Source organism: Micropterus salmoides, unplaced genomic scaffold, assembly GCF_014851395.1.
Source record: "Micropterus salmoides isolate LMB-PRFRI ecotype aquatic unplaced genomic scaffold, ASM1485139v1 Ms_hic_scaffold_15, whole genome shotgun sequence".
NCBI lineage: Eukaryota > Metazoa > Chordata > Actinopteri > Centrarchiformes > Centrarchidae > Micropterus > Micropterus salmoides.
In genome coordinates this window covers 24,051,451-24,061,966 of record NW_024040596.1, presented here as the reverse complement: position 1 = coordinate 24,061,966, position 10,516 = coordinate 24,051,451, and the positions used below count along the sequence as shown (strand labels likewise).

The window sequence follows — 10,516 nt, the reverse complement described above, 5'->3', positions numbered from 1 at the left end:
TTTAACTATATCCAACACCTTGACTTTAGATATTGTCACACATTTCTAAACTTTCTCAGGATTTGCTTCTCACTCCGTCTTTATTTTATTTGCTTCCAATGTTTGATTTCCTGAAAACTGAATGCTACTGTATGTACCTAAATGAGCCTGCCAGACTCTATACAATAAATATTCAATTTAAGGCCATATTCAGGTTTAATCTAAATCCCCACACACACATCTGAAGAGAGTTAATTACAGATTAAAAATAAACATCCTTGTGTGTTTCTCGGTTTGTCTGCTGGTCTTTGTATTGTCCCTCCGCAAGAGCCGTACTTTCTGGAACTACGTCATAATCCCGCGACTTACTCACATGTTCACAACACAGTGGAGAGTAAAGTGCTCATCGGGACCAGTTTTCCTACCAGGTGTGTTCACTTTTGTGTTATTTTTCAAAACCTTTGGCTTGTTTACCTGCTAATCAGTGGACGCCTCGTAAGTGAAGTTGATTTTATTCAACCGGTAGTTAATTTGGAGTATAAAGTGCCTTCATTGCTGTCATTCATTCATCAGACATTTTCCCTCACAGGTGAGGATTCCTACGGTCTTGTTCTTATTAAATAAACACGTCAATAAATCAAGACTGCTAATCAGAACTGCTTATAATTTTTTAACCGAGTAAGTTGTCTGTGTCTCATTTATAAACCGTGGTGGAGAATAACTTTAACGACATTTACCCAGCAGAATATAATAATATAGTCATCAACAGTAGCCCACTTTTATCAGCTATACATGGTGATGTACACATTAATGCATCGGTAATTGTATTACAATGATATAATATATTGTTTTTTAAAAAAGGGCCATTCTGCAGAATTTGTTCTTTTGGTACTTTTACTAAGGTTATATTTTGAATGCAGGAGTGCTACTTTTACTTAAGTACAAGATCTGAGTACTTCTTCCACCACTGTATATAAATAAAATAAAACAATTTAGAGAACATAAATGCTTAAAATATCTGTGCTGGTAAATAAAGTTTGAATCAGTGTTTTACAGAGGCAGTGAAGAGGTTTTTTATCAGTAATCAGACATTTTTTCTGTAGTCGATGTTTCACTGAGGGTTTATGAGTTTTAAATGTCACAAGGGAGAGTCTGCATTTCTTTGTTTCTTCAATGTGACTCATTATCTTTGAAGTCCTTTTTAGAGCCTAATATAAGAGAATTGTGGCCAAAACAACATCTCAAACAAAGCTTAAAACAACTCAGAACCAAATTCATGGATGAACAAAACTACAAAAGTAACACAACAGTGAAGTAAAATCACTACGTGTCTGATGCTGTGTGTGAGTGGTGTAATCTGGTCTCTCTTGCAAGAGAGATCTCAGTCTTAATTAGATCACCTGATTAAATAAAGGTTATAAAATGACAATAATAATAAAAAGTAAAACAAAGGCCCAATGGCACTAGTGTAAGATACAAGAAGGAGAAAAAAGGTTTGTTTGTTATAAAGAATCTGTAGATCGACATACATTGTCAAACCTGCTAAATACACTGCTAAAGGCCTTATGTTTAAGGCTGTGGAGTTAAAACAAACGTGGTGTGAAATGTGTAACATGGAGTTGGACTCAATACCACAATATTAGAATGCAGATATATATTCAAATTACTTATTTTGTAAGTATTTGCTTACTCTTTTCTTGGTATTATTAGTGTGGACAACAGGTGTTTTGTAAAACTATAACACGGTTTGATCATGTAGGGCTGCAACTAACGATTGTTTTCACGGTCGAACAATCTGTTGATTATTTTCTTAATTTTTTGGTCTGAAAAATGTTGATCAGTGATTCCCAAAGCTCAAGATGACGTCCTCACATGTTTTGTTTTGTCCACAACCCAAGGATATTCACTTTACTGTCACAGAGGAGTAAAAAAGAAGAAAGAAAATATTTGACATGTAAGAAAAGATTCACATTTAAGAAGCTGGAAGCAGAGAATTTGAACCTTTTTTTTTTTTTAATTACTCAAACCAATAAACTGATTATCAAGATGGTTATGAATTTAATAGTTGACAACTAATCGTTTCATCGGTGCAGCTCCAGTTGTCACTTTATGATTCGACTACAAGTCAAAAACGATTATTTGAGTTACTGCCCAGCTCTAAGATCTAAGCTCTACGTCAGCATACATCCACTTATCGTGTAATTATATATAATTTATTAAGCCACCCGCTGGCTCAAATGCACCAGTTAAAAATATCAGCAACAATATTTTCCTTATTCTTTCAGGTTTTGAGCTCTTTCAAAATCAACCATCTCACCCTTCATCCCTTAAGGACAGCTCCTCCTCCTCCTCTCCGTTAGCCATGAGTGACAGTGACGATGACGTCCCTGCGCTGTCGGCTCACACTCTGGCCGCCCTGCAGGAGTTCTACAACGAGACCAGCACCGGTCCAGCACCATCAGACCAGTTCGCTGTGGGAGCACTGGAGGAGGACTGGGTGAGTTTACTGGATTCAGTGACAGGAGACAGTAAAACTGACACTGCATCAGTTCTGTGTTTTATTCAGTAGAGATGCTGAGCAGACGCTGCAGATGTCAAGAGGTGTATCAGCAGATTTGATTGGCTTATCACGGATATATTGTATTGGTGTATATCTGAATCAAAATAATAAAACTATTTGTACAGCACTTTAAAAAAAAAAAAAAAAAAGTTATGAAATCCTTTACATTGTTGAACCAAGAAGAGAACATTTCAGGACAGAAGCCAATAAAATCAGGCAGTTGATTTAATACAGTAATAAAATAAAGTGAAATAACAAAACTCCAACCATAAAGATGATTACTAATAATGAAATAGATATATTGGCAATAAAACAAGATAAAATAACAGATATAAATAAAATAAAACAAATCCTGTTTTATTAGACCAACAGTCCAAAACCCCAAAGATATCTAGTTTCCCCTCATTTAAAAATAAAATAAAAGCAGCAAATCCTCACATGGATGAAAAGGCACTGTTTGTATATATTGTATATATTCGAAAGCTGAAATTACAGTATGTCTTCCCATTTCTGGAGACCAAGAAAGTTGTGAATGAAAGAAAATGACTGATCAAAATAATTCCTCATTAATTTTCTGTTTGATTAATCGATCAGTCTGTGCTGACACAATTATTTGATAAATCAGTCATCAAGTATATAGCAAACATTCAGTGATTTCAGCATCTCAGTCTGCTGCTTTTCTGTATTTTCGGTGAAGTGAAATAATACACTCTGAGGTCCTGAAAAATAGACAAGATGGAAGCGAAAAATTCACCAACAGAAAGGAGGGTGGCGTTACACAACTCGTTATAAAACTTCAATAAAGTGGGGGAAAAAATCACTGATAAGACAAATAAGTAAGTGATAAACATTAGTTGTGTGGAGCCTTAGGAATATACAGAATTATTGTTCACTCACTATATCTTTGATAGATCACTTTTGATGGCCATCTATTTTTATTATAACATTAATAGTTTAAGTTATTTTATCATGCAAAAATGCCAAGCTTCTAAAATGTGTGATGATGTGCTGTTTTTCTTAGTTTTATATTGGTTAAAATGTTTTATCTTTGGGTTTTTGACTGTTGGTTGGACAGAACAAGACATTTGAAGACATCACTTTGGACTTCTTTCAGGATTTTTGCTCTGACATTTTATAGGCCAATTAATCAACAAATTAATTGATAATGAATGTAATCATTGAGCAGCCCTAAAGTAAATGGTTTTGGCATCGGATAAATAATTCACTATTGGGTCAGGTTCAAGTGTAAATGTTACTTCTAGTTCTCACTTTTATTTCAGATTAATGTCACTAAAGTAAACAAATGTGGGGTGTGTGTGTAGATGCTGAAGTGTGCCGCGCTGCAATCAGATTAATATATTTAATGTTGTTGGTAAAAGTTCTCTGTCTGTCTATCTGTGTGTGTGTGGTCCCACTAGCGGATGAGCCAGTTCTGGTACAGTGACAAGACGGCAACTCAGTTAGCTGAGGAAGTCATACGTGAAGCTGGAGAGGGAGGCAGGTAAAACAAGAAAATCCTAACAAAACATATTTCTGTTCCACCAGATGTTCCTATAACTTTTGCTTTACTTCTTGTGAATTACTATGAAAGTTTCCTACCTGGAGCCTGAAAAAAAAGTTTGGGAACCTCCACTGGCCTGAAAGATTCAGAGTAAAGTTGTTGTGTTTGCATTTCTTACTCGAACCAGCCTGTCGTGCAGCTCCAGTGCATTCAGGTCTACTTTCTGACCCTGTGGGTGTAGAAACTGGTTTGTCTTTAGGTTTGATCGATTCTCATCATTCAACATTGGTGCAAAAGCAGCTACAGAAAGAAGTCCTCTCAGTTTCGGAAGGACCGAATATCTGTTTGACCAGTTTCACACACAAAAACATGAAAAGTCCACAAAGCATCAGACTACAACCAGAAATATTTAAGCTTAATTTCTAAATGACAGAGTTTGTATGAAAACTGTCTTCATGTTTTCTTTTTCTTACAGGATAGCATGTGTGAGCGCGCCCAGTGTGTACCAGAAGTTGAAGCAGGGCGTGGTGGACGGCTCGGATCGGGTGTCTGCCATCGTCTTGGAGTACGATCGCCGATTCGCCGCCTACGGTGACGACTTTGTCTTCTACGACTACAACGAGCCGCTGTCTCTTGGGGCCAACTTGCCTACTCAGAGCTTCGACATCGTCCTCGCCGACCCGCCGTATCTGTCAGAGGAGTGTCTGAGCAAAGTGGCTGAAACAGTCAAGTACCTGAGCAAAGGCAAAGTGCTGCTGTGCACAGGTGAGAGGAGGATGGACAGTTTGTATCTCTCATGTAGTATTATTATTTATTACTACATTATAAAGTCACAGAAATGAGCACCTGTTTTTCTTAAAGATAAACCCCTGATGATCTTTTTTACTGCAGTTATAAGAGACTAACCATCTGGACAAAAAATATTTCATCCTCTGTAAGATTAAAAAGGGTTTTAACTTGTCTCCAGAGTTGCAAGTTTATTTCCTAATGATTCAAATATGAACCAAAAATGTTATTTTAAAAGATTAGCAGGAATGTTTCTTGCAGAAAATACTAATTATTAAATATATGGGAAGCATGAACTGGGACACTGTGTCAGATAGTATTGTGCAAACTCATTTTGGCTCAGAGACAAAAAGATTAAGCTGAATAGATCAAATGATTATGTACCTCATGCTACTAATCTACAGTGGTTTTCAAAGACAGAGACTGCGGGCCTCCCCTCAGACAAAGCTTGGGATTATGATTATATTATTTGATCCCATAGACATTCAACATTTGAGCCAAAATAGCCTAATACTGCTGTTTGGCAAAACTTCTTACTAAACCAAATAGTTTTTATTAGCATTTATTAGTTTCTGACACTGATGGGGGGAAAACAGTTCCCAAAAACTATTGTATCTCTGAACTCACACATGTAGGCTATTCTATGTGATCTCCTTTTGAAGTAATGTTATATTGTTTCATTTCCATTCACTGAGCCTCCCCTGAAACAGTTTGGAGTCTCTCTGGCCCGCCTCATACTTTGAAAACCCCTGACCTAGGAGTAAAGTGAAGAAAGAGGGTCATATATAATTAGACTTGTATAAAATTGCCACTTTTCTATAATTAATAATTTTTTGGTGTTATTTAATATGTAAGTTGGGTATTGTTTGAAGATTTTAATATCATTACCAATTACTGAGTTTTTTTATGTTCTGTTATACAATTAACGGACACCTGCCAGCCAATCAGAAGCCAGCGTTTTCAGTGGCTCTGGTATAACACACTGATGCTGTAAGCTCTGAATTAAAGCTCGGTAATCTTTAAAAATTGACATTTTACAACATTTTACCCTCTTTGTATAGAAGGTGTGGGTGTATCATCAATCTTATTATCCTAATGTTAAGTGTTCTGGTGCAGTGGGCGCATCGCTGTTTAACACTCTACTTTTTGTGTTTTTCTACACATACTGGCTTTAAACTAATATCGCTCGTGTTACACTCATGTGTCGATTTTTTGTGTGTGGTCTACAGGAGCCATCATGGAGAAACTCGCCAAAGACCTTCTGGATTTAAAAATGTGCAGCTTCCTGCCAAAACACAACAGAAACTTGTCTAATGAGTTCCGCTGTTATGTCAACTATCCGTCTCGCCTGCTGTCCTGCTGAGGAGCCGAACCCCCGTCAGACCGACAGCTCAGGGAGGACGTTTCCCAGCACAGTGCTTTAAAACAGTGGTACTGTTTTCTTGTACTGTTGAGGAATGAAAAGATGTTTGAAGACCTGCAGCAAAAGTGGAAATTTTCTGTGTTGATTTTAGTTAACACCTAAGAAATTACAAAGGGGGGGGGGGAGTCTCAAGACTCAAAGAAAGCTTGTATTTGGCAGCCGGTCGGCTTTCTTCAAAAATCATTGACAATAATTTTAATGTAACGCCAAATATTTAGTGGTTTCAGCTCCAACGTGATGTTTTGCTGCGTAAATTAAATACATTTTGGGTCCTGGACAAAACACTTTTGAAGATGTCACCTTTGGCTCTAGGAAATTGTGATGGACATGTTTCACCATTTTCTAGACCTTTTAATGATCTATTGATTAGTTTACATCAGTCAATTAAAGGTAAACTACACATGGAGCACTAATCAGCCTGTAAACAGATGTATAATGTCCTGTCACTCTTGAGGTACCTGTCAACACCGGAAGATTTTTTTTTTAAACAAAAAGCAAGTATTTTACTAACTCAGCGTAGCTCCAACAAACTTTAATGGGAGTCTGTAACATATGGACAGCTCCTCTACCAGACACCTGGAGTGGTGAACAGTTCAGCTAGAGAATAAACAGTTTCTTACATGATTCATTTGATTCTTCAGAGGATGCACAGAGGCACAAACTGTTCGGTATTTAACCAAAAAAAAGCTGGAAGAATAAAAAAAAAAGGAAAGATAGTATTTTTTGTAATGGGTGGGTTTATTTTCTTCTCCCCTTATAATAATCTGATGATCACAACGGCTGACATACTGCTGCTAAACCAATTGATATCTGGAATTTTGAACCAGTTCCAGTTTCCTGAAAATACAAAAGGACACTGGGAAATGTGCTAAAATCTTAGTTGTACAATTGCTGGGAGAGGTGAGCTAACTCTGCAGACTGATGTCCAGAAATGTCAAAGAACTGCAGTCATCTGGAATAGTTGTTGTTTTGATGACAAGTTGTTATTGAAGTGTGTCGGAATAACAATGAATGTAATGACCAGAGCAAAGATGCAGTTGGGGTTTTCTTTTTTTTTTTTTTTTATGTTTTTACATCTGTAGGTGGCAGCATTGATCAGGTCACTGATGATAATGAGGTTTTTTTTTTGTTTGTTTGTTTTTTCTCCTCCCCCATTGGTCAATATTTGTTTGCTTCACTTTTTAAAGGGTTGGTCCACCTAAATTACAAACAACTATATATTATCATTCATTTTTAGTGGTTACTATCTATGCTGATAGTAACTGTCAGATTTTTCAAAACCTGTGCAAATAAAACCCAAACTATCTGCATGGCTAGACACAAGAAGGAAGTGAATATGTTCTCTGGTCTTTGGCTGAACAAACTCTTCAAATGTCATTATGTACTTCAGAGTTTCGTCTAGTTTTGTCTGGATTGTTTAGGTATTTCCTCTCCAGTTGTGATGTCTAGCAAATACAACAGGTGCACATCAGTTTGCCATACTTTGATTTTTACATCTTTGTACAACTTTAGTTCAAGACATCTTTATCAAGTCCAGGTCAATTCCATGTTTGTGTCCAGAGAAAGTCAAAAACAAGCCAAGAATGAAGGAAGACTAAATCAAGTCTTATTTTGTGTGAGACTGAAAGACAAAGTGTCCTCATTTGTTAACAGATGTAAAAAGTTTCTCATTGATGAACAGAGATGTAAATCACTCAAATATTCAATGTGTACTTGTTTAGGGACTCTTAAGTCCTTCTTCTTTTAGGTAGAGACCCTCAATTTTGTTTAGTGCCAGTGGAAGAAAAAAGAAACCAACAAAGGTGGATCTGTTGTAGAAGGACTTACCACAGCCCTGCTTCCTTCATACTTTCTTGCCCGCAGAAACAAGCTTCCTGGTTTTGGGCTTTGCCCTCCCCAGGCTCTGGTTGCTGTTTGGGCCATCCCGGTCCTTTTCCACCAGCGGCACACATGTGCACCCCACAGCAATGGAGACATAGATCTCGTTGTATACGTGGCGGCCTCCGATGCAGATGTCCATCCTCTTCAGGATAACAGAGGGAGCGTAGACTGGAGTGCTGCGGTACTGGTCACTCATCTCACCATGTGGCCCGATCAGGCAGCCCTTACACAGGCAGTAAGCTTCAGGGATGTAGCGGGGATATCTGGCCGGGTCATACGAGATCCTTGGGGGGGGGGGGGGGGGGGGTTTAACAGATGCATTTTTCCTTTGCAGAATCAGGGTATACACTTTAAGATAATTGCTGCCTTCAGTGCCATTAAATATGCCATAATTACAGGTCAGCTGCATGAACACAAAGTATTTTTGAAAACTTCCTGTAAGAAAACATCACTTTTTGTTTAACATAACTCAGTTAAGTTAATTCTCAGGGTTTTTGTTTTTTTTTAAATGAAGACATTCAGTAGGTGACTGGCATGATTGCTTTTCCTGCTGATGCAGCACAAAATCTATCAAATCAGAAGTGTGATTAAGGAGGAGCACTTGAAGCCAGGAGAGATACTGCTGATCATACAGTACAATGAAACTGATGACAAGATTTTTGCTTCAGTTGATTACTAAGATGAAGGATATAATTTATACTCGTGATTTCAAAACACACTGTGATATGTTAAATATAAGATGTTTTTAATAAAAGGGGTGCTATTCTACCCAAATATGTAAAAAAATAAAATAAAATAAAATCCACAAATTTAAAATTTATTTTTCAAACTGTGATAAAAACGGAGTTTACCAGTAGCCTTATATCATCTAGTGTACACTTTGTGATCTTTCTGCTGCATCTTTTTTTTTATTTTTTACTTGACCTAGATAGTTAGGCTGTTTACTAGTTTATGTTGACATTTTTTGCTGTATGTTAAAAAAAAATGAGGCAATCTAAATATAGGTAGGGATAGTCTATTGTACTTGGGTTGTAAGAGCAAGCCATTAAACTTGTATTAAGATTTGAACTTTGGCGCAACCTACCCACATCTTGATACTTTACTACTACTTTACAAAGCAACATTTGTTTTGTTCATTTCAGGTTATGTGGGGGTATTATCAGACATTTCCATTTAAGAGGTCTGTCATTCATAAAGCTGATATGATCAAAAGGATCTGAAAGTGGTACCATAACATTGATGTCATTAAAACTTTGAATAGTTCACACCGCAAATTGTGACAGACTCAATATATTCCTTTAATGTTCCACCTGCTCTCACCTGTAGGCCCAGGGGGAAATGCTGAGCAGGTTGACCGGGAGGCGGGTCTTTCTGTCGGTCGGGGACCGGGCGGTGATCGGGCAAGTCAGGTTGAGTTTGTCCTGCGGCTCCAGCTCCAGGGCGTGGTGGAAAGCGCTCATAACTCCCACCGTGAGCCGCCCGAACATCTGCTCCAGGATCTCGTCTGGTAGGTCGGTGCAAGACCGTCTCCCGGTGGCCTTCTTTCGTACCCGGCCCCCCCAAACTGCCCCGGCCTGCCAGGCCAGCAGCAGCACAACCAGATGCAGCAGCAGCAGGGCGCGGATCCGATGCGGCATCACGTTGCGCTTCTAGGTACGGTGTTGTGCCAAAATGCGTATCCACTGAAAAAAAGTCTCTCTGCGCGCTGTGTTATCGCCTTCTTTGCCCTTGCCTTTCTCAAAAGATGATCAGTAGATTATCAGAAACCAATTGACCTTCGTTAATGAGACAGACTTTCCTCTGTTAAAATCCAGTGAAGTGTTGGAAGCGATGGAGTGCCAGCGGTAGGCAAACAGTCCAGAGTCCTGGCTTGGAAACCGAGGCAGAGGCGTGCCGCAAGTGAAACTGCACAAACATATTTGGCACAACGCGCCCACAGTGTCTCCAGGGCTAATAATTTCCCTAATGGAATTAGAAATTATTTTCGAGTTAGTTCTGCGTTCTGTTTTAAATCGAGAAAAATGCACCCAGGGGTGTTTTCTTGTTGCTTTTCTCCAGTGATGTGTGCGTAAAATCCGATGGAAGCGTTTGTACGCGCGGGAACAGAGTGATCCACCATTCAGAACGAGTCTAAATCAAACTGACATACCGGCAGATAATGTCCCCTCTTAAACCTCTAGCTCCCATAATAACAGATGGGAGTGGGAAGTCCAAACTTTTGGCTGCGCGCACTGCTGGATCCTGGCTTCACACCAGTCTGACTCTTAAGTCACATGTTTGTGTTTTCATGCACCCATTTTTCTGTCACTTAGTATGATGTGTACTGTAAATGTATGTCATTAAGATCTGTCAGCTGCCTTGCCTGCTACATTAACATCTCAGATTG

General features: G+C 38.5%; 2 protein-coding genes across 4 annotated transcripts; one reads left to right on the top strand and one right to left on the bottom strand.

Annotated features, from left to right (window-relative positions):
- The first annotated feature begins 315 nt into the window (after nucleotides 1–315).
- eef1akmt1 (EEF1A lysine methyltransferase 1) lies at nucleotides 316–7,274 on the top strand. Of its 3 annotated transcripts, none has more exons than XM_038721174.1 (5): nucleotides 316–407; nucleotides 2,265–2,476; nucleotides 3,958–4,040; nucleotides 4,516–4,805; nucleotides 6,056–7,274. In XM_038721174.1, exons 1-5 carry the CDS (start codon nucleotides 353–355, stop codon nucleotides 6,187–6,189), a joined length of 774 nt encoding a protein of 257 aa, XP_038577102.1. In that variant the 5' UTR covers nucleotides 316–352; the 3' UTR covers nucleotides 6,190–7,274. The 3 variants fall into 3 exon arrangements, with proteins under 3 accessions (XP_038577102.1, XP_038577104.1, XP_038577103.1); XM_038721176.1 differs by having other exon boundaries at nucleotides 330–407; nucleotides 2,312–2,476; XM_038721175.1 differs by lacking the exon at nucleotides 316–407 and adding an exon at nucleotides 461–568.
- A 36-nt stretch (nucleotides 7,275–7,310) lies between these two features.
- il17d (interleukin 17d) lies at nucleotides 7,311–10,384 on the bottom strand. Its single transcript, XM_038721177.1, has 2 exons — nucleotides 9,451–10,384; nucleotides 7,311–8,414 (listed from the first exon to the last, which is right to left on the bottom strand). Exons 1-2 carry the CDS (start codon nucleotides 9,765–9,767, stop codon nucleotides 8,093–8,095), a joined length of 639 nt encoding a protein of 212 aa, XP_038577105.1. The 5' UTR covers nucleotides 9,768–10,384; the 3' UTR covers nucleotides 7,311–8,092.
- Nucleotides 10,385–10,516: the final 132 nt, after the last annotated feature.